General features: G+C 41.1%; 2 protein-coding genes across 12 annotated transcripts in view; one reads left to right on the forward strand and one right to left on the reverse strand.

Moving 5' to 3' along the window:
* RMI1 (RecQ mediated genome instability 1) overlaps nt 1-3,582 on the reverse strand; it is a 15,486-nt gene extending 11,904 nt beyond the window's left edge. Inside the window, exons 1-2 of one of the 2 annotated variants that reach the window (XM_037372780.1) lie at nt 3,465-3,582; nt 925-1,458 (exon numbers count right to left, since the gene is read on the reverse strand). In XM_037372780.1, coding sequence (XP_037228677.1) covers nt 925-1,435 — 511 coding nt within the window. In that variant the 5' untranslated portion in view covers nt 1,436-1,458; nt 3,465-3,582. Of the gene's footprint in view, nt 1-924; nt 1,459-2,413; nt 2,497-3,464 lie in introns of those variants that run through there. The other variant, XM_037372781.1, reaches the window with a different exon arrangement.
* A 98-nt stretch (nt 3,583-3,680) lies between these two features.
* On the forward strand, nt 3,681-24,170 carry HNRNPK (heterogeneous nuclear ribonucleoprotein K). 10 transcript variants are annotated; one of them, XM_037372786.1, is made up of 16 exons: nt 3,684-3,800; nt 6,464-6,543; nt 6,649-6,728; nt 7,551-7,660; nt 9,048-9,104; nt 10,597-10,640; nt 11,526-11,598; nt 12,173-12,286; nt 13,285-13,413; nt 13,878-14,185; nt 14,992-15,046; nt 19,247-19,297; nt 21,372-21,393; nt 21,470-21,552; nt 22,008-22,177; nt 23,028-24,170. In XM_037372786.1, the coding sequence occupies exons 3-16, from the start codon at nt 6,680-6,682 to the stop codon at nt 23,056-23,058; spliced, it is 1,296 nt and encodes a 431-aa protein (XP_037228683.1). In that variant the 5' UTR covers nt 3,684-3,800; nt 6,464-6,543; nt 6,649-6,679; the 3' UTR covers nt 23,059-24,170. The 10 variants fall into 10 exon arrangements, with proteins under 10 accessions (XP_037228681.1, XP_037228687.1, XP_037228683.1 ...); XM_037372792.1 differs by having other exon boundaries at nt 3,685-3,800; nt 7,563-7,660; XM_037372782.1 differs by having other exon boundaries at nt 3,686-3,800; nt 22,967-24,170.
* The last annotated feature ends 631 nt before the right edge of the window (nt 24,171-24,801 follow it).

A 24,801-nucleotide genomic window follows, 5' to 3' on the forward strand; every position in this document is an offset into this window, starting at 1 on the left:
TCTGCTGCTCTACAAGGAAAGGTTGTGAATCATGGTTCTGCTGAACTGTTGGGATCTGGTTTTGAGAAAAACAGAAGATCATTGTCTAACCGCCTGCTGTCAGAATTGGGCTGAGATTACTTTGCTCTCATCTAGGTATGTATCATTCTGCCTTTTTCAGGAGGCTTTTCCAAAGAAAAATCTGTAGAACTGCAGGTCTGAGGTAAGCTCTTGTGCTGTGAAAAGCTACTCATACTATTTCTATATCCATCAAATACTGTTCTTCCAAAAGTGTTTTGCTTGCTTATAGTGTCTACAGGCTTATTTCATCACATCATCTTTTCACAAGTGCCATTAAAGATGAATTGCAAGAGCTTCTAGATATATGTGGAAGCCTCTCAGTAATTAAACCTATGTTTCTGTTCACAACCACTGGCGGCACTTCTTCCGGCTCTCTTTGCATCTCTTCTTCCAGAAGAAAGTCATCCTCTAAAGGAAAGTCATTTAAAAAGCCATCATCATATTCTGTGGGAGGTGAAACTTGTTCATCTGAACTAGGCAAAGGCCTTCCACATTCTCCCAGCAAAGCGTTTCCATTGCACACAGTCAGTGAACCTGTGGCTGTACTAAAATTGTTGCTTCCACTGCAATATCCACTTTCTAAAGCTGTTTCATTGTTTAAAGTAAATTCATTACTATCACCAAGACTGGCTAAAAGCTCTTCATCCGAAGGGCCTGTATTTTGTTCGAATTCATCCACAGGCCTTGAAACAATTTGGTTGTGACCAGCCCACCCAACAGAATTAGGGCTTTCAGTTTCTCCAATTAACATAGCAAGGACTCTTTCTTGAGAATACTCCTTCAGAAGAACATCCACTTCACCGCCCAACAGTTTCACATTTTCTGGTTTAAGCAGAAGGACTCCAAGACGATATGCAATATTACCCTGTACAGTGATTTTTGTTCCAGGAGGAAGATTACTATGGAGGACAGGCACTGGTTGATACTCCATGCCCTGAATTTGATGTATCCCATCAGTCAGTTGCAGCATCAGCAGTCGAGTAGGCATTGCTTCCCAGGGCTTCTGAAATGCCTGAGTACTAGTTGTTACTTCTTCATTTACAGTACTTTTCCCTCTTAGCTTCTGCAACTGCAAATATGCTGGCTGGCTAACATCAACCAGTGAGTCAATCTGTATAGAGTAGAAGCCTGACAACTCTCCTTTGGGAGCATCTAAGATACAGTCAGGCAAAATGGGATATTCCAAATCTCTTAGATCGGTAAGAAGCCATTGCTCAAATACCTGCCTGTTGATCTGAGCTTGACTTAAATTACTACCACTGTTTTCTTCCTGGATCCAATTAATACATGCTTCCAACCATGTCCAAGGAACTTTAACATGCCATGTTGATGCAAGCCAACTTTCCACTTTTGCTGCAATGTTAGATGTAGACATCTTCTTTTAAGAGAGTGAATTCCCTAGAACAAAAAAGACATATTTACTCATCTGACAACAGCTAATGTTATAACAAGTCTGCTCATTTTTTATAAAAAACTGGTCACAATTCAAAGTTCTGCTATTCTACGTGTGACAAAATAGAAGCAATTTAAATTAAAAACACTTCTACAGATACTAAAAATACATGCATTTCCAATATTTGAAGTTTCAATCAGCATAAAAAGTACGTGTATTTGTGTCATCATGGAGTAGCAGTAAAGTATAGAGACTTATATGAGCAATCCTACTTGGTGACATCCCCTTTTCTGTTGATTTAATTAGAAACACCTAACTGAAATCCTTTTGTTACAGATGGAAAGCAGATAGATGAAAAAAAGAATGAAAACAACAAAAGCAGTTGTTACATGTACGTCCTCTGTTTTTTTGTTTTATTTCTGTGGGCACTGCTGTTAACACTGTTTACTTTTAAAATTGACCTGAAAAGTTATTCTCCCATTACATCAGCATTGTTATTAAAAGACCCTAACTACAACAGAACCAAGCTGGGATTTTTCAGCACTTGTACCACAGGGCTGACTTCTCCACTTTAACTGGATGAAAGCTTTGTAACTGACAACAGAAAGCTAGCTTGAAATATCACTGTTACCTAGAGACCCAGCCCAGGGTTTGGCTGCAATAGCACCAGGTCTTGGCAGTCATTATCACAGGAACATCAGTGGCTAATAACCTGTAGCTTCTTGTTAGTTTAGGAAGTAGCTATGCACATTTAAAATAAGAGTATTTCAGTTGGAAGGGACCTACAACAACCATCTAGTCCAACTGCCTGACCACTTCAGGGCTGATGAAAAGTTAAAAGAAATAAAGGCTATTGTCCAAATGCCTCTTTTTAAGGCATTGACAGGCATGAGGCATTGACCACCTCTCTAGGAAGCCAGTTCCACTGTCCGACCACCTTCTCCATAAAGAAATGCATACCTCTGAACCATTCCCATGTGTCCTGTCATTGGATCCCGGGGAGAAGAGCTCAGCACCTCCCTCTCCACGTCCCCTCCTCAGGAAGCTGTGGGGAGCAATGAGGTCACCCCTCAGCCTCCTTCTCTCCAAGCCAGACAAACCCAGAGTCCCCAGCCGCTCCTCACAGGACATGTCTTCCAGCCCTTCCACCGGCTCCGTTGCCCTCCTCTGGACACATTCCAGGACCTTAACACCCTTCTGAAACTGTGGGGCCCAGAACTGCACACTGTGCTCGAGGTGAGGCCGCACCAAGGCCAAGTACAGCGGGACAATCCCCGCTTCTGACCGGCTGGTCATGCTGTGTTTGATGCCCCCCCGGACGCGGTTTGCCCTCCTGCCGGCCAGGGCACGCTGCTGACCCACACTGAGCCTGTGGCAGCCAGCACCCCCCGATCCCTCCCTGCAGGGCTGCGCTCCAGCACTCCTCTCCCAGTTCATACTCGTGTGCAGTGCTACTCCATCCCTGGTGCAGAATCTCTCATTTGGGCTTGTTAAATTTCATCCTGCTGATGACTGCCCAGTGCTCCAGTCTATCCAGATCCCTCTGCAAAGGTCTCTTGCCCCTCGAGAGCGCCAACGTATCAATAGCAAACTTGCTACTGATGCATTCACCTCCTGCATATGGACCGCTTGCAGAACACTGATGAGGCTGCCTGACTGCGTATGGATCATGTGTAACCCCTTAGAATGGGTGTCCGAGGAGCTCAACGAAAACTGCAAGTACTGTAACAGTTCAGAAACAGAGGTTTGCGGTTGGTTCATCGTCACTATAAGCTGCAGCGAAGAAAGACCCCCCTGCCTCCAAGCTCCCACAGAGCCCCACCACGCAGAGGACACCGCACAAAGGGTAAACCAGAGTAAAGTGCAACCGCGCGCTCGCGCGGCGCTGTCCCCCGCGCCGGGCCCCGAGGCGAGGCGAAGAACGGGGGGCTGGGGTGTCACACCCCGCACCCCTCAGGGAGGCCGAGCCCTCTTCCCCCGCGCCGCCTGCGGCTGAGCCGCCCGCACTTACCGGGGAGAGCAAGCGCGGCACCAACTGCGCCACACCAGCCCCCACCGCCGCGCGCTGCGGACGGGGAGAGGGCGCGGCCACTGTTCGCGCGCAGTTCCCCAAAACCCCTGCGCACGCCAGCAGCCAATAGGAGGCGCGCGTCGCGCGCGCTTTTAACCATCGCGAGAGCCACCACCCACTGCCCCCCCCCCCCCCCCCCCCGGCACCAGGCAACGAGCAGAAGGAGGGATTTTTGCAGACGCCATTTTCTCTTCTCACGACTGAAACCGCTCTCGCCCTCCTTTACCGCCTCCGCCCAGCGCCTGCACCGCTTCCATCGCGGCTCCTGCCAAGCAGGTAAGCAGACCGGCCGGCACGGCGATGCCCGACGGATAGCGCGGCCCTTCTCCCCGCCAGGCCTACTTCGCCCAGGCCCTCACGGAGGGCGAGGTGGCGTGGGGAACCGCCCCCCACACCTGACAGGCAGGGGCCTTACCCAATGGGGCGGCGGCGGACCCGCGGATGGGGGAGGTGTTGGGACCAATCGCCTGGTGGCGCTGGTGGATGTGCGCGGTGGCCGTGGGGGCTTCTCCCCTTTCTTTCCCGTACGCGGTGGGGCCGGCGGCGGGCGCAGGTACGCGCAGCCTGCGGCGAGGTGTGGCTGGGGCCAGCGAGGAGGGGGCGCTGCTCGCGCGCTGGGAGACCCGGGGTGGGGTGGGGGGGGTGGGGTGGGGAACAGGCCAGACTGGGCTTTGCTGAGGCCCGCAGAGCTGCTGTTGTGCCCCTCTCAGCGCAGTTGCCTGACACAGCGATGCGTGAGACCTGCGCCTGCCCGGTCGCGGGGCCTTAATCCCCGGGAACTGCCGCCGCCGTGCCCCGGTGCTCCCGTGGTTCCCGCAGCGACGGTGGTGGAAAAAGGCGAACGTTACGTGGGGAAGGAGGAGACAGGGATGTCGCCGCCTCAACTAATGCTGGGGCAAGCCTCTCAGGCGGCTGAGGGCAGTCTGTGGGCCCCAAGGGCCGCTCCCGCCCCGAGGGGAAGGCGAGATGGGTGGCCGCAGTCCCTACGGACGGCCCCAGGCCCTGTGGCCCAGCCAGCATGGCTCCCTGCGGGGCGGCGCGGTGGAGGCCGGCGGCGCTGGCAGGTGCGCCCTACGGGAGGGGGAGCGCCGGCCGCCGCCTTCCTGCGCCCGCCCTTGGTAACTCTGTGCCCGGGGCGAGTTGCCGGGGATTATGGCGGGCGGAGGGGAGGGCGCTGTCGGCCTCGGCCTGTGCGGAGGCGGCCCTGGGAGGCCGATGGAGGTGGCGCGTCTCAGCCGGCCGCTGTTGCCGGTGGCGAGGTGGCTGTCACGCTGCGCCGGCCGCGCTGGGGCCAGGGCCGCCGCGCGCCTCCTTTGTGTGTCCCTGGGCAGAGGGGAGTGAACCTCCGTGCGACCGCGTGGTGGTGGTGACGGCAGCTTTTCCGCTCCCGGCTCCGCCTAGCAGCGGGCCGGCGCCATTACAGGGGCCGCCATTTTTGTCGGTCCGCGCCGCCGGGTAGGTGAGGCCAGGGGCTGCGGGGTTACGTAACGCCGCCGCTGCCCCGCGCAGGAGCCGGGCGGGCCGCGGAGGCCGTGACGGCGGCTGGAGGCGTGGGGGCCGTAGGGAGAGAGAGGCGGGCGGGAAGAGCCGCCGCGCTCCGGAGGGAGCGGGGCTGAGGCGCGTCGGTGTTTACCAGCTCTTGGGCCTGCGGTAGCTGATGCCGCCTCTAGCCTTTCGTGGCCGCCTTATCCTTCAGGTGTTTATAAAAACACGGGATTAGTCAATGTAATCCCGCGAGCTCCGTTTACCCAGTAGAGAGCTGTAACTGAGAGCACCTTACGTACACGTGGCTAGGGGAGTAAATACATGGGACTAGGGGAGGCTAAGCCCTGAACAGTATTGCGGTTCGCTCCCCGCAGCCTCAAAATTGTTGGGGTCGTTGGAAGCGGAGTAACGGCTCCAAAAGCTCTATTTAAACTGTAAAAAAAAAAAATCCGCCCCCCCCCCGCGCCCCTCAGTGTTTTGGCAGTGTCTGCCTGAGTTTCTGCTGTCGTTTAGCTCACTTTGAGTGCTGGAAAGACCAGTGTGTACTGTGAAGGCAAGGGCCTGCTGTAAGCCTGTACAAATGGGGCAACAACTACAAGTTAACAGCTGGCTGAGAGTATGTTGGAAACGTTAGATGCACCTAGTTTCTTATTTCCTTCATGGATATCAGAATGAGTGGTATTACCACTTACCAAGGCAGTGAACATTAATAAAATACAGGGATGAAATATGATTGAGTAGGTTGAATATCTGTAGGAACACATTCTTAAAGAGTGTAAGTCACGAAATTATTTCTTTGGTCTAGACCTCTTTAATGTGACTTAATAGTATTTACAGATAAATTTCACAGCAAAGATCAGCTGCTTTTGAGGCTCTTGGCTCTGTGTGCAGAAAGTTATATGTAATTACAGAGGGTGGTATTTTTAAAAGATTTTTTTCCAGTGTGGCTAGAAGGTATTTGTCTTTTGTTCATCTATTATACTTGAGTGGAAAGCATGCTAAAATGCAAACTAGTACGTTGGTAGAGAATTTTTAATGCTTAACGCTGACAGTTACCGTAACGGGACTTTTTTTAGCTTAAATTGTTTAGAACTGAACAGCGGAGCAGATTGTTACATAGTGTCCTTCAGAAAGCAAATCCAAGGCATGTATCATAAGATGTCGAAAAGAGGGGCCTGGATGAATGTTCACTTGAAATACCTGAAATCAATTTTTAATAAATGTGGCTACTTAAAGCTAGCTATGTGCCCAAAAAATAGAGTTCAGACTGTAATTGTTTGTATGTAAGTTTACAGACTTATATTTTTTTAGTGGTGTGTTTGGCCTGAGTATGCTTTCTCTTCTATAATCAAAAACTTTGCGGCAACAACTCAGGTCAAACCTCTGAATTTTGGCTGTAGTGAGAATTGGAGCTGTAAGCAAGCAGTCACAACTGATCTATGCTGTTTTCATAGGCTCTTGAAGCAATAGGCTGTTGGATTTTGATCCCGCCCAGAATACTTGACTTTTTTCTCTGCAAGGATATATAATAGTGGTAAGTTCTAGAAGCAGGCATTTCTTCTTGCTTTTTCCATTTAACACGATGTTACAGTTTACCTTTTCACAAAATATATGTACCAGCTTTTTTATTCTTCAACAGATTTTGCCTGTCCACTTAAGAAAAAAAGGCAATGGAGACTGAACAACAGGAAGAGACCTTTACCAACACAGAGACAAATGGTAAATTTTTTAAAGGACTATTTCTTTTTAGAAAAAAAACTCTTTAAATTTCAGTGTTGCTAAATATTTTGTAATGCTTCAACTGTATCAGTTGTTTGTATCGGCAGTAGTTTTGCATTCCACATTAAATCTTTTCATATTTAATTGGACTTATTATTTCAAAGCATAAATGCATAATCATTCTGTTGGCATGTTTTAAACATGGGATAAGTAGCTGAAAGTTATGACTAAGGATTTAAAAATATGTCATAGGTAGATCTAAGTACTTGTGTGGAAAGTGTGAATATGTAAGAATACTATCAGGCATATCCATTAATAGCATTTCATTTAGCGCAGGTTTATGTTATATGTGAAATACCTCTAAAGAGCTTCATGAAAAACTTCTTGGGCATCATTACTAAATTACTTAAACATTAAACAGTGTTTGAAGTAGTATTATTCCAGCAGTATTTCAGTGTTGGACAAGTTTCGTTTGAGCTTTTTGCCTGAAAGGTTTTTCCCAATTGTAAATCATAAATAAATACTGAGTGGGTGATGCTGCACTGCTTTAGACAGTGTGTTATGAATTTCTCTCTGACTGTGTAACATTCTCACTTAAACCATAGTTCATAGATGTCAAATGGATTTTCGGTAGTTAGTTGATACATAAGCTGATGAAGTAAAGACCTGTTTCTGTGCGATGGCTGCTTAGAGTAGGCATCAGTAATTAGTACTGGGCTAATAGAAAAGAACGTGTTAAGAATACAGAGCATAAATTCTGCATGTTTTCCACTTTGTTAGAACTTAGAAAGTTAAATAAATGCTTGTGTTTCTCCCCTATGGACCTTTCTACAGGCAAACGTCCTGCAGAAGATATGGAGGAAGAGCAGGCCTTCAAAAGATCTCGGAACACAGATGAGATGGTTGAATTACGCATCCTGCTTCAGAGCAAAGTATGCTCTTACATTTCTACTGGTTTTGCTTATAGCATTGCTCAAGATGGTGACAAAGTGTATGTTGGGATGTATGTTTAAAAGAATATCTACTTTATTTAATATGAGATAACATACTAGGACTAATTTTAAGTGTGCATGAATTCTAGTAAAAGTATATTGCTGTGGAATTACCTTTAGTCGTTCTTTTAAATGCTAAGTCCCTGAGAATTAATACAGTTATTCTTAAAATATGTACTTGCTGAAAACAGAGCGATAGAAATTATATGGTGTTTTTATATTTGCATAGAAGGTTATTATTTTGAGGGGAATGATTGTATATTAGTCTTTGGAAAGGAAGCAGTTTAGAGAATGATCAGCTAGGGATTGTAAATTAAATTTGAAATGTAAGATGAGAACTTCCTTAGGATTTTGGTAACTTTCCCAAAGACATGCACTAAACTTGTTCAAACATATCAGTAGGAAGAAACGTGGGAGTAATACTTCAGGGATTGCAATGGTTTTGTTGACAAGTGTAAACAGTTACAGTAAAGTTGCTATGTGTGAATTGCCTCTAGCGTTTCCAGTTGTTACAGATGAGCTGTACTTCTTGAAGTATCTCAGCCTTTTGTGTTGGCATGGGGGAATGTTACCTTAACTTTTCGTGACATTTCTGACCAGTAGTCAAGTTAGATAGGGTACTGCAAAATGTGTTGAATGCTGTTAGCATAATATATCACTTGTGTAATAAAAGCAGTAATTTTGCATGTAATTCTTGAAATAACCTGGTAAAAATAAGAGTCTTGCAATTACTCTTGACTATCTGCTAGTTTATTCCTATTACTGTAAAAAGTTGAAGTTAGTGGTTAATGTCAGCTTTAACCTTTTTCAGAATATACTGCTCTTAGAAGTCAGATAACTTACAGAGGTATAAACAGAATTACGACTTGAAATTATTAAGAAATGCTTGGAACGCAGAAGTGGAATTTGCAAACATACTCCTTAAATTTATAAAAAATAGAAAGCTGATCAAATAAATTAGGGAAGTCATTGACTTACATTACATTCATACAGTATAATTTGGAGAGCTGAGATAGTATATGAGTTTGCTTTAACACAAGCAGAATTGCCTAGAAACTTCCTTTTGGAATTGTAATACTGGTTGTAAAACTGAACATCATCCTCTTTATTAAGTTCAGTGGTAAGAGCTGTTGGTCATTTTTTCCAAGGCCAAACTATATCAGTTCATTTCAGTTTGATTTGAACCTTTCAAAAGCAGTGCCTGCCCGCCCCTGCCCCCCAGGCCAACAGGGTAATGCAGAAGCAGATTTACTATTCTTAGGCATGAGTTCAAAAACATAGTGTGTGCTGTGTTGGCAGAACATAACTTTTGAAAACTATTTTCCAGAATGCTGGAGCAGTGATTGGAAAAGGTGGCAAAAATATTAAGGCACTTCGTACAGACGTAAGTATATATGAGTTTGAACTAATTTAACACCAATTCTTTCAGAGCACTACATCGGAAGCTTGATTGCGTGCATTTCTAGAAATGGCAGCAATTCCACTCTAGACATCACTAGTCTAGTTGCAGGCAGTTTGTATTGAGTGTTAAACTTAGTTCTTCAATCTCTAGTAATTGAAACCCAACTTGACTCACGTGGGAAGAGAGGTTTATATTAAATCTCTTTGCTCTTGGATAGGATTCCACTAAACTACACACTACAAGCAAGTAAATATCCTAATTAGAAATATTGACAAAGCTTAAACCCCTTAATTGTACCTTTCCCGTATGTGTGATTCAGTTACAGTACTGCTAAAACCATTGCAAGTGGCTGGCATAACCCAGTGATAGAGCAATTCTTTAACTTCCTTTAAAAAAGCAAACAGAATAGTCCCATCTGTTCTTCAACAGCTTGCACATGAAGCACAAAAGCATTAATGTTAAGGTTGCTTGATTTAAATACGGGTATAGAACAGTAAAAGAACATTCTATTCTGTTACTTGGAGGTGTTTTTAAATGGTCATGACTTACTTGCCTATTCACATATTACAGTGGGTTGACTCTTGTGATTAGACACATGCTCAGCATTAATGTTGTGTATTTATAAAACTTGGCAACGCTTCTTAAACTCCATTTGTTTACACTCCTGTACTTAACATCAGCAACAATTTCAACAGTTTTTCCGATCAAGACTCTGTTCAACATGAGATTTGGCAATATACCATTACAGATCAGTTCCAACTAAGTTCATAAACTACCGCAGCTAGAATTCAGGTTTAAATTTAAATGGTCAGGAATCAGTAACTTTGGCAGCTAGCTGGGATTTTTTTTTAGGGTGTTTTTCTTGTGATGGCTTTTTGGTTTTTCCTTTTTTTTTTTTTTTTATTTTTTTTTTTAAAAGTAAATCAATGTCACCTAAGTCCAGATAATTTAGATTGGTCTGGAAAACTAGCTTTCCCAATTTGCCCGAGGTTCTAGTAATATCAGTCTCAACAGGTTTTGTGTCTACCCTCATGAGCCAGCCTGCTACTGAAACATATGCTAAAAGTAAAAAGTAGTTTAGTCAGATCAAGTGACTCATTTTTAAGGTCCATACTGTTAAGCCACAGTTGGTGTAGCAATCCGTTATTGTGTTAGTCTTCAGAACAACTTAAGCTTGTTTCATTAATTGAGAGTAATGAGTATAGTTTGTATTAAATTAAAATTTATTGCTTTTCCCCCTTTTCCCTCTCCTTGTTTTTTTGGCCATATATCTCCGTTGCCCATGTACTGGATCGACTTGCCCCTGCGTTGCCCACCATGACGTTGGCCCATCCGCCCCTGAACGCCCATGTGAAAACCCTGGTTGGCTATGCCCAAAAATGTGCTCGTTGCCAAACGGGTACCATACTTGACAACTTCTGATTGAATGCCCATGCCCAATGCCAACATCCACGAACGCCAATGACCAATGCAGTACAATGCCAGTGTTTCAGTCCCAGACAGCAGTGGCCCCGAGCGGTATGTCCCAACAGTTTATGCCTCACTGCCTGATTAGAAAGAGAGAAATGTATTTTATTACCTGCCTTTGATATAATTAAATAGTATCCCCTTATAGACGGTGTATTGTTTTTTTCAAGTTTTCTGTCTTATTTTCCCCATTAAGTCTTTTTGTCACTGAACTTTTACGTGAGTTGCCCACCCAAACAATCCACTAATTTTATTTCAATGGAAGGAGCACAGCTTCAAGTGTTGCATATTTGCTGCATTGTAAATCAAATTGTTTCAAAATAGTCTCTCGCTCTGTCTTTGTGGCCCACCTTGCTCCCCTCAACATTGCCTGTTCATAATTATTTCTGATGAAATGCTAACTCTGGTTCACTTCCCTTCACTTCTCATTTGTTCTGTCTTTTATTTTTTGTTTTACATTTGTATTTGTTTTCTTGGAGAGCCCATTAGTAATCTGATTTCTAACTGGTCTCATAACCTTATTCCAGATACAATGTTCACGACTTGCATATCCCCACTTTTTCTATGAGAAGGTGTGCCGGTTTTACCAATGTAATAGCGAGGGTATCCTAAATTAGTGGTGGCGGGGAACATGAATATTCACTTCTTTCAGTTCTGCGTCAATTTCTTGCCCACTTAATCTGAGCCCTTCCAAAAGCCCATTCTGTCTTTCTCTCTGCAAGACCTACCTAATCTTAAATTTATCATGCATATATGTTGGGCAAAACCAAAGATGCATGTGTTGTAAATTGAGCAAACAGGTTTACTTTAAATGGGGAATATTAATTGTATGCTCTTCTGTATAGTAAATCTTGTTGGAATTCTGTGTATGATGAAAAAAATTTACTTCTTCTTTTCCGCCTTCTCCATATTGTCTGACATGGTGGCCTCCAACAGAATCTTGAGTATAAGTGCAGATATAGAGACAATTGGAGAAATCTTGAAGAAGATTATCCCTACTTTAGAAGAGGTATGTCTCTTAACATTTGCTTCTTTTTAGAGGTAAAAATCAGCTTCTAAACCAAGATGGTTCTAGATGATTTGCTGCTTTTTAAGTGCAGGAAATGAAAAAATGAAACCAAAAGCCTTTTAAAGAAGGGTTTTGGCTTTCAAACTACATGTTGGCATTTTTTTGATAGGGGACAGAGTCAGTAACTATTTATTAAGCATTTCAAACAGTCTTCTGCCTTTCAAAATACTTGCCTGCTGACCTGTTTCATTCCCATTTTGAAGTAGTTTTATTGTAACGTGTATCCTGCATTGGCTTTGTAAGTAGAGTGTTGCACTGTTCGATACCTTCTTAAACCTTTGTAGGTAGTTGTACAATGTAATGTGTTACAAATAACAAAAACTGTTTTGACATCAGTTTATGTTGATGTGAGGTGCTTAAATAGTTGTGATCCCATCAAAGGAAGTAGAGAATTACAATTCAGCAATAAATCATACCATTGTGTTTGGAGAAAAAAAATTAACAAAACCCCATTTTTTAAAATATTTATGTGACTAATATTTTACTCTTTTCTTCACATGCTTCTTTGTTACAGTATCAACACTACAAAGGCAGCGACTTTGACTGCGAATTAAGACTTCTCATTCACCAGAGTTTGGCAGGAGGAATTATTGGCGTCAAGGGTGCTAAAATTAAAGAACTTAGAGAGGTACTTGTTTCTTGTTCTTCTGAGATTTGGTGTAGGTATCTTCTGTGCAGCAGTTCCTTCAGAACATAATACAAACATGATTTTGGTGTTCTGTGAGTAGCAACTTTCTTGCAGACACTCAGGAGTAAAGTAGTTGTTGATGATAAAGCCTAGGACTTATCAAGCTTCTAAGCAGTATTTCTGGTAATGTTTTGAAAGGAAGGATTCTTTTTTCTTTTTTCTTTTTTCTTTTTTTTATTATTATTATTAAATTAAAATGGCATTCATCACTCCTGGAATGAGCTGCTGCATAGACTAGATTTGTGTGATTGGACATGCAAAGTGCTTTAGGGTGAATGCATCTCCACAAACTCTTCAGATAATAATTCAGTAGATGTCTGAATATTACTGAAAAAGGGATTTCTTTTTATAATCTTTTCTTAATTCTACTTCCTAGCAGACCATTGTTTTCTTTCAGTGAAGGAATGAGATTTTGAAAAGCTAATGGTCTCTTGTGAACTTAAAACACTTCTGTTTTCTGTCTTGTCTTGGTATTGTGCCAGAGGCAATTTCAGGTCAGTTCAGGCATAAGCTGAGAGCTGTTTGCATCGGTTGAGAAGGGCAAGACAATTAGACATAATTCTAGTAGCTTCGTTCTCTTGCACCCAAAGCATGTTTTCTTGACATGTGAAGGTTAATACAACCTCTGAGGTCACAAGGATATGTGGTCCTTTTGCTGGTATTTAAATAATGGTGTAAACGAGCCATAAATGAGAGGAGAAAATTAAACTTCTGTCCTCTCCATAGAAATTATGTCAGCACAGATCTTAAAAAAAAAAAAAAAAAAAAAAAATCTTAAAATTGAATTTGTTGTGAGAACTCTGAAGCAAGCATGCATCTAAAATGGCAGGGAATTTAATTGTCTTTTGGACTGTTTCTTTAAAAATGTTTCAATGGCTTTATAAAGTTGTTTATAATAGTTATTTTAGACAATCTGGTCTTTTATTTTTCTTCAACAGAACACTCAGACCACCATTAAGCTCTTCCAAGAGTGTTGTCCTCATTCTACTGACAGAGTGGTGCTTATTGGTGGAAAACCTGACAGAGTTGTTGAATGTATCAAGATTATCTTGGATCTTATCTCTGAGGTAATGTTTATAATAAATTTATTTTATTCTTTCATTAGCATTCCTGAATGTTAGGGATCATTTGGATGAAAACAAGCATCTTTCAGTTTCTCTTTTTCCTACTTTTCCAGTAACAAAGTGATTGACTGTTACCACCTTTTGAAGCGATTTCAGTTTCCTAGAATTGGGGTGCACCTTATGGAGGAGGGAAGCAATTTTTTGTACTAGTGGGCCATTACTCATTGAGATGCAAAATTTGAAAAGGGAGTCAAAATTTTTCTGCCATGTATAGGTAACAGCACTTTCTGTACAGAAACCTAGTTCAAAGGAAACAGGTCACATCTCCTCTTTGCCAGCACTGAAAAATCAAGAACATGTTCCAAATGCTTAAATTCATATTTATATATTTAATATATTACTTAAATATGCCAATTGTAATAGTCCTAATTCAGTTTGCGGGGTTGTTTTTTGTTTTTATGTTTCAGTCTCCGATTAAAGGGCGGGCCCAGCCTTATGATCCCAATTTCTATGATGAAACATATGACTATGGTGGCTTCACAATGATGTTTGATGATAGAAGGGGACGTCCAGTAGGCTTTCCAATGCGTGGAAGAGGTGGTTTTGATCGAATGCCCCCTGGCCGTGGTGGACGACCTATGCCTCCATCAAGAAGAGATTACGATGATATGAGCCCTCGCAGAGGACCTCCACCACCTCCACCAGGTCGTGGTGGTAGAGGTGGCAGCAGAGCTCGTAATCTTCCTCTTCCTCCTCCACCACCTCCTCGTGGCGGGTGAGTTGTTGCATAGATGTGTTAGACAAAACTCACGTTGTGTTTAGCTTCCTGAATTATGTTCACTTTTCCAGTGTTTCTTGATGTTGGTCATGATTATGCAAGATGCTGCTCTTTGTGCACATAAGAGATGGGTGGGCACAGGCAGAAATAAGCAAAGGTGTTGACCTGACGTGTTGATGTTTCACCAACCCATTTTCTTTATTCCCTCTTCCCTCATTTTTAACCCTCCTTCTTCCCCTTGGTCCATTGGGACCCCTTACATGCAACGGAACCACTTTTAAACTGGCATCTTGACTTCTTTTGTGGCTGAACTCAAATCTGAAAGCATGCCAGACTCCCAGAATTATGAGGTTCACTGAAAAGATGCTAGTTTAAAAACTAAAGGCATTACTTGTTTCTTTTCTATACCATTTGGTTTTGAACCTTCATGGTGCACTTCACGCATGTTTTTAGACTTTTTAGCATGAGTATAAAACCTGCTAATTTCCCTTAGTAAGGCTTCTGAGAGGAGCAGGGGGTTAGACTGGTTGAACCTTACAGGTCCTTTCCAATTTGAGATACTCTGTGATTCTATGAAGATTGAGTACGTATTAGACCAGAGTATTTTGAAAAATACTGGAATTTAGTTATTTGCTGCACTGTTCTGATCTACGCAAGGTTACTTAAACTTTTATCTCATTCAGTACTTGGCTATAGTAGTTCGTAATGAAGTTGTGCATGAACCATGAACATGAAACCTTAACATTGGAATAAATCAAGGAGCTTACAAAGCAATTCACATGCTGCTGTGTTTTTTGTTTTAGAGATCTTATGTCCTATGACCGAAGGGGCAGACCAGGAGACCGTTATGATGGCATGGTAAGAGTTTAAAATTTGCCTTATGTTTTATAAGCGCAGTTAGCATGCTGACTGAAGATACCGTTGCTGAACGCATATACTTCTTTCTGCGTGGGACATGCATGGTTCTGGTGATAGAACCAGAACATTTTGTCCATACAAATACTCCTTCCTGTGCAGGAATGGGATGTGATGGTGTCTGATCGTTTGCTTTCTTTCCTCCCTGCTGTCTTGCACTGACTGTCTTTTAAGATAGTTTTTTTTTTTCAATCACATGACAGAAATAGGAATTGATAGGCCTTTCAGATAAAGAAAACATGTCAGAACACTGTTTTCTGAAGTTCTTTGATTCATACAAACATTCTTAACACTAATGTTGGAAAACACAAGTATAGATAGAATAATGCAGATCATAGAACAGTATCTCTGAAGAGCTCTAGCTGATCTGGAAGGTGGTTGCTCTTTTGAATCCATTCTGTCTATTTGCTGGTGTCTGTGTCTGCAAAAAATCCACTGTAATTCCAAATGTTTCAGAGCTAGAGCCACTGCTAAGTTGAGTCCTAATTAAATTAGATATATTCAACCATATTAATGCTAATACTTGCTGAGGGAAAAAAAATCTCTCGTAGTATATAGAAGCTTAAAAAAAATACTTAAAGGTACCCTTCCATGTTATATTCTGAAGTGCAACTTCCCAGCAGTCATCTGCTGTTATACAAGGTTCCTGGGAAGAGAAATCATGTGTCTGGAAGGTAATAGCTACAGTAACAATCTTTTCTCCTATGTCTTTGTTTGGCACCTTCTTTAAGCTGACAAGTGAGACAAGATTTTTTTGGGTTTTTTTTCCTTTTAAATGAATAGACGAGGAAGGAGTGGAGAAGAGCTGTGAAATAAGACTACCTAAACGGGCTTTACACATTTCCTCCTTGGGAGTAAAAATTAACTGGAAGTGTGTATTGCAAGAATGTCACATGCTTAACTAGAAATACTAAAATAAAAGATTTGCACACAGTTACCTAAGAAACCTGTTCCTCATGCTGCTGTGCATGTTAAGAAACTGGAAGAACCGAGTACAAGTACACCTCCAGTATTCCTTATTTGTATTTACCCGTTTTCAAACTCAGTTTTTGTGTTCTTACATTTGCAGCTATCAAAGCCAGTGCTAGAGTGTATAAACTGTGCTCAGTTTTTTGAGTATCTGGTTGAGCACAGGCTTACTTAGCTTGGCTCTGGGGCAGTAGTGTGTTCTATTTTTATTCCATTCCAGCTAGAATTAAAAAAATCCATTTTGCCTTCTGTTTAGCATGACTTTTGTCAGGTTAACCTTTGCTTTCTTATCATTAATTCCTACAAATGCAGTCACTTCCGTTTGTTTTTTCTTTCCAAAAAGCAATTTTATTTCATCTTCATGGTGAAAGTGTTCATGGCTTTGTCTCCTTTATGACCAAGTATCTTAGCCTCTTTAAAGTGAGGACTACTTCCCAAGAAAGACAATTTAATTTCTAGTTTCAGTTAATCATGATCATACTACCCTAAATTGTGTAAGCAGATAGGAAGTCTTAATGTGGATTGTGAGGCCAGAGCTGGAAATGTTATGGCAGAAATGTAAGGTTTCTTGTGCTGCCCTTCATTTCACACAGAAACCATTCTCTAGCAAAACATTTAAGGTAGAGTAAACAAGATCCTTGTGGATTGTGAACTAAGCAATAAATGGGAAGAGCTGCTCTCAAAGTGGAAGTGCTCTTTTACATAGATACAATAAAAGGCAAGAATAGATGCTTTTCTCAGATGAACATCTCAAAAATCATGGAAATGCTGAATGTATGTGCTGTGGTTTAACCCCAGGTGGTAACTAAGTACCACACAGCCACTCGCTCGCTCCCCCACTACACAGAGACATGGGGAGAAGAACCAGGCAGGAATGTGAAAGTCGAGGGTTGAGATAAAAACAATTTAATAACTGAAATGAAATAAAAAATACAATTACAACAATAATTGTAATGAAAAGGATGGAGAAGGGGAGAAGAATAAAATCCAAAGGAAAAGGAGAAAAGAACACTAGTGATGCACAGTACCATTGCTCACCACCTCCTGACTGATGCCCAGCCAGTCCCCGCGCAGTGACTGGTAGGCCCTGGCAAACTCGCACCGGTTTATATACTGGGTGTGACATTCTGTGGTCTGGAGTATACCTTTGGCTAGTTTGGTCAGCTGTCCTGGCTGTGTCCCCTCCCCATTTCTTGTGCCACTCCAGCACTCTCGCTGGCAGAGCCTGAGAAACGGAAAAGTCCCTGACTTAGTATATACCTAGCAACAATTAAAAAACATGTTATCGACATTATTCTCACACCAAATCCAAAACTCAACACTGTACCAGCTATTAAAGAGAATCAGCTCTTACCCCAGCTGAGATAAGGACAGTAAAGAATTTTATTTTTTTGCTAGTTCTCATTTTTTACTAACAACAGAAAGACTGAGTAGTTCGGGACCTTTAAAACTGGATGCTGAATTGTGAATTTTGTGGAATTTCAGAGATAAAACTGTATTGACAGTCTTACAAATGCTGAGATGAGAAAAACCCATTTTGATTTTAAAAGGTGTGTTAATTCCTCTTGCCGGTGTAGAGTCACCCACTTAAGGTACTTGTCTGTTAACAGGGCTTACAGCTGTAGTTTGTTTATGCACTGCTAATGAAAGAATTTATTTGGTTTATAATCCCTCTTTTGAAGCTTTTTCCTGAAGGACAGACTTTTGTTGTTCCTCTGTGAAGAGTGTTATATTTCAGTGTGTAACTACTCCAAATCAAAAGCCTGTGGACCATAGGAGCTATTTTGAGAGCTGAAAAAAACCTGAATGTATTTCCAGTATTCTTTTTTTTTTTAATACCTTGTTCTCAGGGGTCTTTCAGATACATAAACACACACAGATAACAAGTGGGAGGGGTGGACAAGTAACGTGGACAAGCATAGAGTCTTTTATCCCCTCACTTCTTTTTCAATTTAACTGATCATGTTTTCAGAGGACTAAAAATTTTGAAATCTAGATTAGTGGAGACTTAAATCAGAATGTCTCCGATTAAGTGGACTGTTTCTCACAGAATTCTGTGTCTTCAGACTTCTAGTGTGCTTTTGTGCCTTCAAATACTCCTAGTTCTTGAGCTTTTCTGTACATGTATGTATATACATGTGTCTTTGATATATAAACACTTGAATAAAGGCACATACAGTTAAAAAATGCAAAAAGCTCTTGATGCTTATGAGATAGGACACTCACAAGCATGTAATAACCCAGTAAAGGAAGAATGTCATGACAGCTTTTTTATTTATCCACGCACATGCTGGAAGAACGTAACAATTTCACTTCTAGCTCTGCCTTAAAAACCAGAGAAGATGATGGTAAAAAAATTTTACATCAGTTAGGACTGCATGCATTTTCTTTCTTTAGATGTAAAAGTTAAACTATTCCTTATTCAGCCAGTGTGTCATCTGGTCTCTATTCTAGTACCAGTAGTCATTAGCACAAATGAATCTGTATAGGGACGTATTCTGTTACATATGTTAAGATACCCTGTTTGAGAGGCTGGTTTTCAAGTGCGCAAATCAATATAAATTGGTGCAATTGTAGAATTCTGAAAGAAAGCAATGCTATATACTAGATGTTTTAAAAACAATGAGATTTCTAATACAGTCAGGCGGCAGCAGATTGTTAGTCTAGTTAGTGGCTAGATGAGGTATATGGAAATGAATTGGTAGAACATGAGAAGCAGTGTCCTCAGTGGCCTTCCCACTTGACCTGCGGTTGGTATAGAGATAATCACTGATAGTTGCTTATTTTAATCTCCTTAAACTTTGGTTCTCTAGCATGTGGCAGAAATAAAGATTTTTATACATAGTAACCCTTGAAGGTGTTCTAAAAGAAGAAAAAAAAGCTTGTTTAAGCTTCGCTTTGCCATTAGCTGTCTGACCTTCTTTGTTAGAGGAAAAAAACCCACCTGTTTACACGACAGAAAGAGGGGAAAAAGTGAATATGACCACTTAAGGTTTCCTTAAAGTGAAATTTAAAGGGAGCAAGCCTTAAAAGTGGTCTAAATCACACTTCTAAAGTTTTTGTTGTACACCAGTACGTATTATATTCGCTTGACAAGTTACTTGTAAGTCTGCATGACATACACTTAATACAGATTTCTTTACTCTTTTCTTCATATTACGTTGTGTCTGGAAGATGATGCAGTGTCACGTGGATGCCTGTGATGACATGCAGCCACCAGAGTTGGTGAGTTTGCTCAATCTTTTTTAAAACTGTTTTATTGAACAGGTTAAGTGATAATGGGAATTTCTTGATCTGGAGTGTAGTCAGTGGCAGCTTGCACCTGCTGAAAATCATAAAGCTGTCCTGACTTAAAATTTATCGGCAGCGTGTCCTGTGCAGGCAGGTAATGGTGATAGAAACATGGAAGTATGCAGCACCACAGCCAAAAGGAGAGGAGCTTTTTTGTGCCTTTTTTACACCCCATTTTTGTACTGTAAATAGTAACTTTCTCCATAACTGATGCACTGTAGATGCTACATTTAGGATATGCGTTTTTGTATTAACTTTGTGTGTTTTCTCATATTTCAGACAGAAAATACTAAAAAGAGCTTCTTACTTAGATTTATGTATAAACTATTACACTTATCAATGTCTTTGAAAATACACCATTTGATCGGATAGGTTTTGGCAAGAGAAGTTAATGGAGTTCATCAGGTCCACGCTGTCTAGAAGATGGCAAAGTGCTGCCAAATACTAAACCTCAGTTCTTTGCTTGCATAAGTACAGCAAATGTCATTGTTTAACTCATCTGTCAAGTTCGTTTGCTGTCTTGTAGTCTGGGTGGGCAGCAATGAATGATAAAGGAAAGGATTGGTCTTTAAAACATACTAGCCTAAAAAAGGACCCTTTGGCAAGTATCAACAGGAATATACCTGTGGTGTGAAGTACACTGTTCTGAACAGCTTCTGAATTAAGTCTTAAGCAGGGTCCTTCATTCTCTTGTATTCTGGACTCTACCACAAGTTCTATTATGTTGTATTACAACCTGTATTGCTAAATAATGTGAGTACACAATATAGCTTAGAGACAAGAGGGTAAGATCAACCCTGTGGTCTGAGTAGCCTTCGTTTTGATACTCTGAAAAGGTAGCAGGTAAATAATCTGAGAAAAGTTGTAGCCTTACAACTTCTGCAAACAAGTAGTTGTGGTTGGTTGAACTTGGCTGCTTGCCAGGTGCCCACCCAGCTGTTCCTCACCACCCTACCTCCCCCTCAGATGGATGCGGGGAGAAAGTAAGAAGGAAATGCTTGTGGCTCAAGATAACAGGGCAGTCACTTACTGGTTACCGTCATGGGCAAAACAGAGTAGACTTGTGGAAGATTAACTTATTGCTACTTAAGAACAGAATATCATGGTGAGAAACAAAGAGGAAAACTAAAAACACCTTTCCCCCACCCTTCTTCCCAGGCTTAATTTCATTCCTTCATTCCCAGCTCTTCTACTTACTCTTGCCATGAGTGATGCAGGGGGTGGATGGGAAATGGTGGTTTGCAGTCAGTTCACCACACTTTGTCTCTGTTCGTCCCTCCTTACACTGTTGCTCTGTTGCAGTGTGGGGTCCCTCCCATGGGATACAGTGGTTCACAAACTGATCAAATGTAGGTGTTTCCAATGGACTGCAGTTCTTCCAAGTCGTGTTTTTAGCAGAACAGAAGTGACTCATGTCATGATGATCAGTTCTGAGATACAAAGGATTGTAGCATAATCTGAATCAAAAGACAAGATACAGAGCTATTCTTAATAGCTTTGGATTTTTTATCCTAAAGATGTAGATTACAGAGGAGGATTGACAGTCACTGGGTAAACTTTTTGTCCCAAAACTGGAGACTTGAGTCTCTTCTGAGCTGTATTGGTAACATTAATAAGGCTGTACTCTGATCTTTTCATTTGTCTGTTGGTTTAGTTCAAGGGTCAGGAGTAGGTCACATCAATAGCTGTCTACCAGCAGCTGAATTAGTGAGACTGCTAGGTAAACTGGTACAGCTGGATTCTTTATGTCATTTTATGTCTTACTCTTAGAGATCTTGGCAGGGCACGGTAAGAGGTTAATGAGACTTTCCCTCACCCACCCGTTTTGTTTCTGGTCTGCCCTCCATTATGCTTCTGATTGCAACACTGTTGTGTTTATAGTAAGGCAGGGTGTGGACATCTTCGCATAAAATAGGCTCAAGAGTTACAAATATGATACTTAAGATGAAAATATGTTAATGAAGCATGGCTATTCAATATTTAAGGTTTTTTTCTCTTTCTCTTACAGTTTGAGGGTGGCTCTGGATATGGTAAGTGTTTATATAGGACTTCTATGGGTCTTTATTACATAGTTATTAAAGGGCTTGATGCATACGTTTAAATCAGATTATTCTTATGCAGGGGGGCGTGGCTCATATGGAGATCTCGGTGGACCTATCATCACAACACAAGTAACAATTCCCAAAGATGTAAGTAAAGGTGACTTGCACTCAGCTTGTCTTTTAGGAAGAAAAAAAAAAAAAAGGTCACAGCCTCTTCTTAAACTGCACAAGTAAATCAGAAGTATTTAGGGTGCTTGATAAAAACCCAAATGTTTCTAAATGACCAAAAGTCTGTTCTTCAAGTGTTAGGTTTGTGTCTTCACTTTCGAGACACACTAAATGATTTTAGTAATTGTTAAAATTCAGTAATAGAGATGGTCTATGTAACATGTTTTTTGCGACTGAGCAACTGGTTCCACAGTTTTCTCACCTGCGTTTATACTGTTAATACTGCAGAGGTTGTTTTGGGGCTGTAAAGTAAGCTTCCATTGCAAGTCTAAAAACTAAACTTACGGAAGCTACTCAAACACTGCTGTGATTTTCATAACTGTTTTTAGAGAGAAAGTTGTGTCAGGAAATGAATGTTTTGCTTTCTTCCCTAGTTGGCAGGATCTATTATTGGAAAGGGAGGCCAGAGAATCAAACAAATACGCCATGAATCAGGAGCTTCGATCAAAATCGATGAACCATTAGAAGGCTCAGAAGATCGGATAATAACTATTACGGGAACACAGGACCAGATACAAAATGCACAGTATTTACTGCAGAACAGGCAAGTTGAAGTTTAATGTTATCCCCACTATCAGTTTTAAACAGACATGTGTACTCTAAAGCTGTTCTTTTTTGTGATGCAGTTTTTACAAGGCAGGTTCTAAGTAACAATTTAAACCTAACTTCTCCAGTGGTAGTTCTGCCTTGATTCTCTTCTGTTCTCCGTTCAAATTAAAATGAAGACACTCTCAAAACTAATCTTGCTGGAAGACGCCCTAACCAAGCAATCCTCTCATTTCTCTGGTGAAAACTGCTGCAAAAAACTACTTGTAATAAATTACATAGAGCCTGTAGAAAATATAGAAGATTTCAGTGGATGTTGGCCTAGTTCTGTGTGGAAGACTAGTGATTTTGTTGTTTTTAGATAACTAAATTGACAACAAATCACAGTCTGCCATATGGCACAGACCATGCCTCTACAGGACAAGTTGAAATCTATTTGGTGCTGTTATGCAGCATTTCACACCTTGCTGACATTACTTTGTCTTTTCTGCCAAATAAAAGCTAGCTTCAGAATTAATTTGCTTAGTTTTGCTTTATTAACATGTTGGCTGTCATAGCAGATAATAATGTTTTAACTTGAATGTTCTTTAGATTACTAATACTTAAAATGTGCCTAAAATATATTAATAGACCTATAATTTATTAGCCATTGATATTTTTAAATTATTTACTTTTAAATATATTAGGAACTTGTAATTTTATCTGCTTTAAAAATGTCATTGTGAATGTTGATGCAAGATGTATGGTTCATCATTCTAATACATGCTTTTTTCTTTTTCTTTTATAGTGTGAAGCAGTATGCAGATGTTGAAGGATTCTAATGCAAGATTATTTTTTCTTTTTTATAGTGTGAAGCAGTATTCTGGAAAGTTTTTCTAAGACTAGTGAAGAACTGAAGGAGTCCTGCACCCTTTTTTTTTTAATCTGCTTCTGTTTAAAAAGCCAACATTCCTCTGCTTCATAGGTGTTCTGCATTTGAGGTGTAGTGGAATCTTTGCTGTCCACCAGATGTAACGTTTTAGTTCCTTACAAATACATGGGGGAGGGAAAGGGCACACAAGACTAACATTGAAATTTTGAAGCAGCAGCAGAGAGAGTGAATTTTATTTTTACTCATTGTTGGTAGTAAACTGTAATGTTTTTATGTAATTGTTGTGAACACCTTGCTTTTATGTACACTGTATCTTTCTCAGTTGGGGAGAATACTGGTAGTCCACATGTCCCTGGCATCCCTTGAGAGCGATATGCAGAATGTAATGCTCTTTCAAAAGAAACTTGTTAAGATTGTTGAATAAATCTAGTGAACCTATTCTTGGTGGTCATTTTTATTCAGATGTACATAACGTAGTATCTAAGATGGAAACACCCTTCCCCCCCAACCCCCGAAAGTTGCTGTTAAGCTTGCCCTTCTGCTTCTTTGATATAGATGGAGTTATGTGAGATTTTTTGACAAATTAAAGAAAACCATGTGAAAACAATGACTCTGCTTTGCTGTTGGGAAAAGCAAAAACATTAATGCAAATGTTGTGTAAAACTTGACATTTTTGCAAGTGTTTGGCCCTATTTGCAGTACATTATATATATTGGTGACAGTATATAAATAAAATACTATAAAACTTTGTGATGTCACTGAGTAAACTGGTGAAGTACACCTGGATATAGACAGCTAGCTTAATGCAGGTAACACTGTTAGAAATGGCAGTTGCTGTACCATTACTGAATGATGAAATACAGTTTTCTGAGCTTTCATTTGTATGAGGTAGAAATTCCTGTGAATTGGCAAATCAATAGTATCTAACTCTGTAACTTGTTTTTCATTGTATGCAAAAATTACTGGTTTCCCTGCTGTACGTTGAATTCCATAGAAGTTATTTGTGAGAAATTAAAAAAATATAAAGCCTCTGGATATCTCCTGTAATACCTTGGCATTTGTATTTATAGTTTACAAGTTTTAACTTCACTTCCTGAATAAAAATGAATTTTAAACTGCAGAACTGTGTGGCACATACAGATACGATAGGTCCAGGCTGAGTGTGGATTCTTTTACCCTGGGGTGGCTTTTCTTGGTTTTGTTTTTTTGCCTTGGGTTGTAGAACGTTTCACTTTGCTTTTTTTTTAATGGCGTGGGGTTATTCCTGTGATAGTAAGCAGATGTTTCTAAGACTTTACAAGAAAGGCAAGGAGCTGAGACGGTAAAAACTGTTAGCACCTTGCTTTTTGTCACGAGAAGACAGGTGGCAGCTGAAAGTACCTGTGACACTGGCACTTCTTGGCAAAGGCTAACTCCAAGTTAGAGGAAAAAATCTGCAATCAAGGTTTTGGGCAAAATGCCAGTGGACTAAAACATGGGTGCCAAGTTTCTCCTGCATGCCTCCAGCCTGTGTATGTGTAGAAGGCTGGGGTTGCAGATGGTAGTTCTGGTTTGATTTTTTAGAAAATTGGCAGGAAAGGACACGTATTGACATGTAAATGTTTTTTTGTTTGCCTCCCCCTGCCACCACCACCCCCCTTTTTTCTTTCAGTGCTTTGGATCACAGAATGGTCAGGGCTGGAAGGGACCTCTGGAGATCATAAATCAGGTGCAGCTGGAGCAGGTTGCACAGGATCAAGTCCAGGTGGGTT

Source organism: Falco rusticolus, chromosome Z (assembly GCF_015220075.1).
Source record: "Falco rusticolus isolate bFalRus1 chromosome Z, bFalRus1.pri, whole genome shotgun sequence".
In the NCBI taxonomy this organism is placed as follows: domain Eukaryota; kingdom Metazoa; phylum Chordata; class Aves; order Falconiformes; family Falconidae; genus Falco; species Falco rusticolus.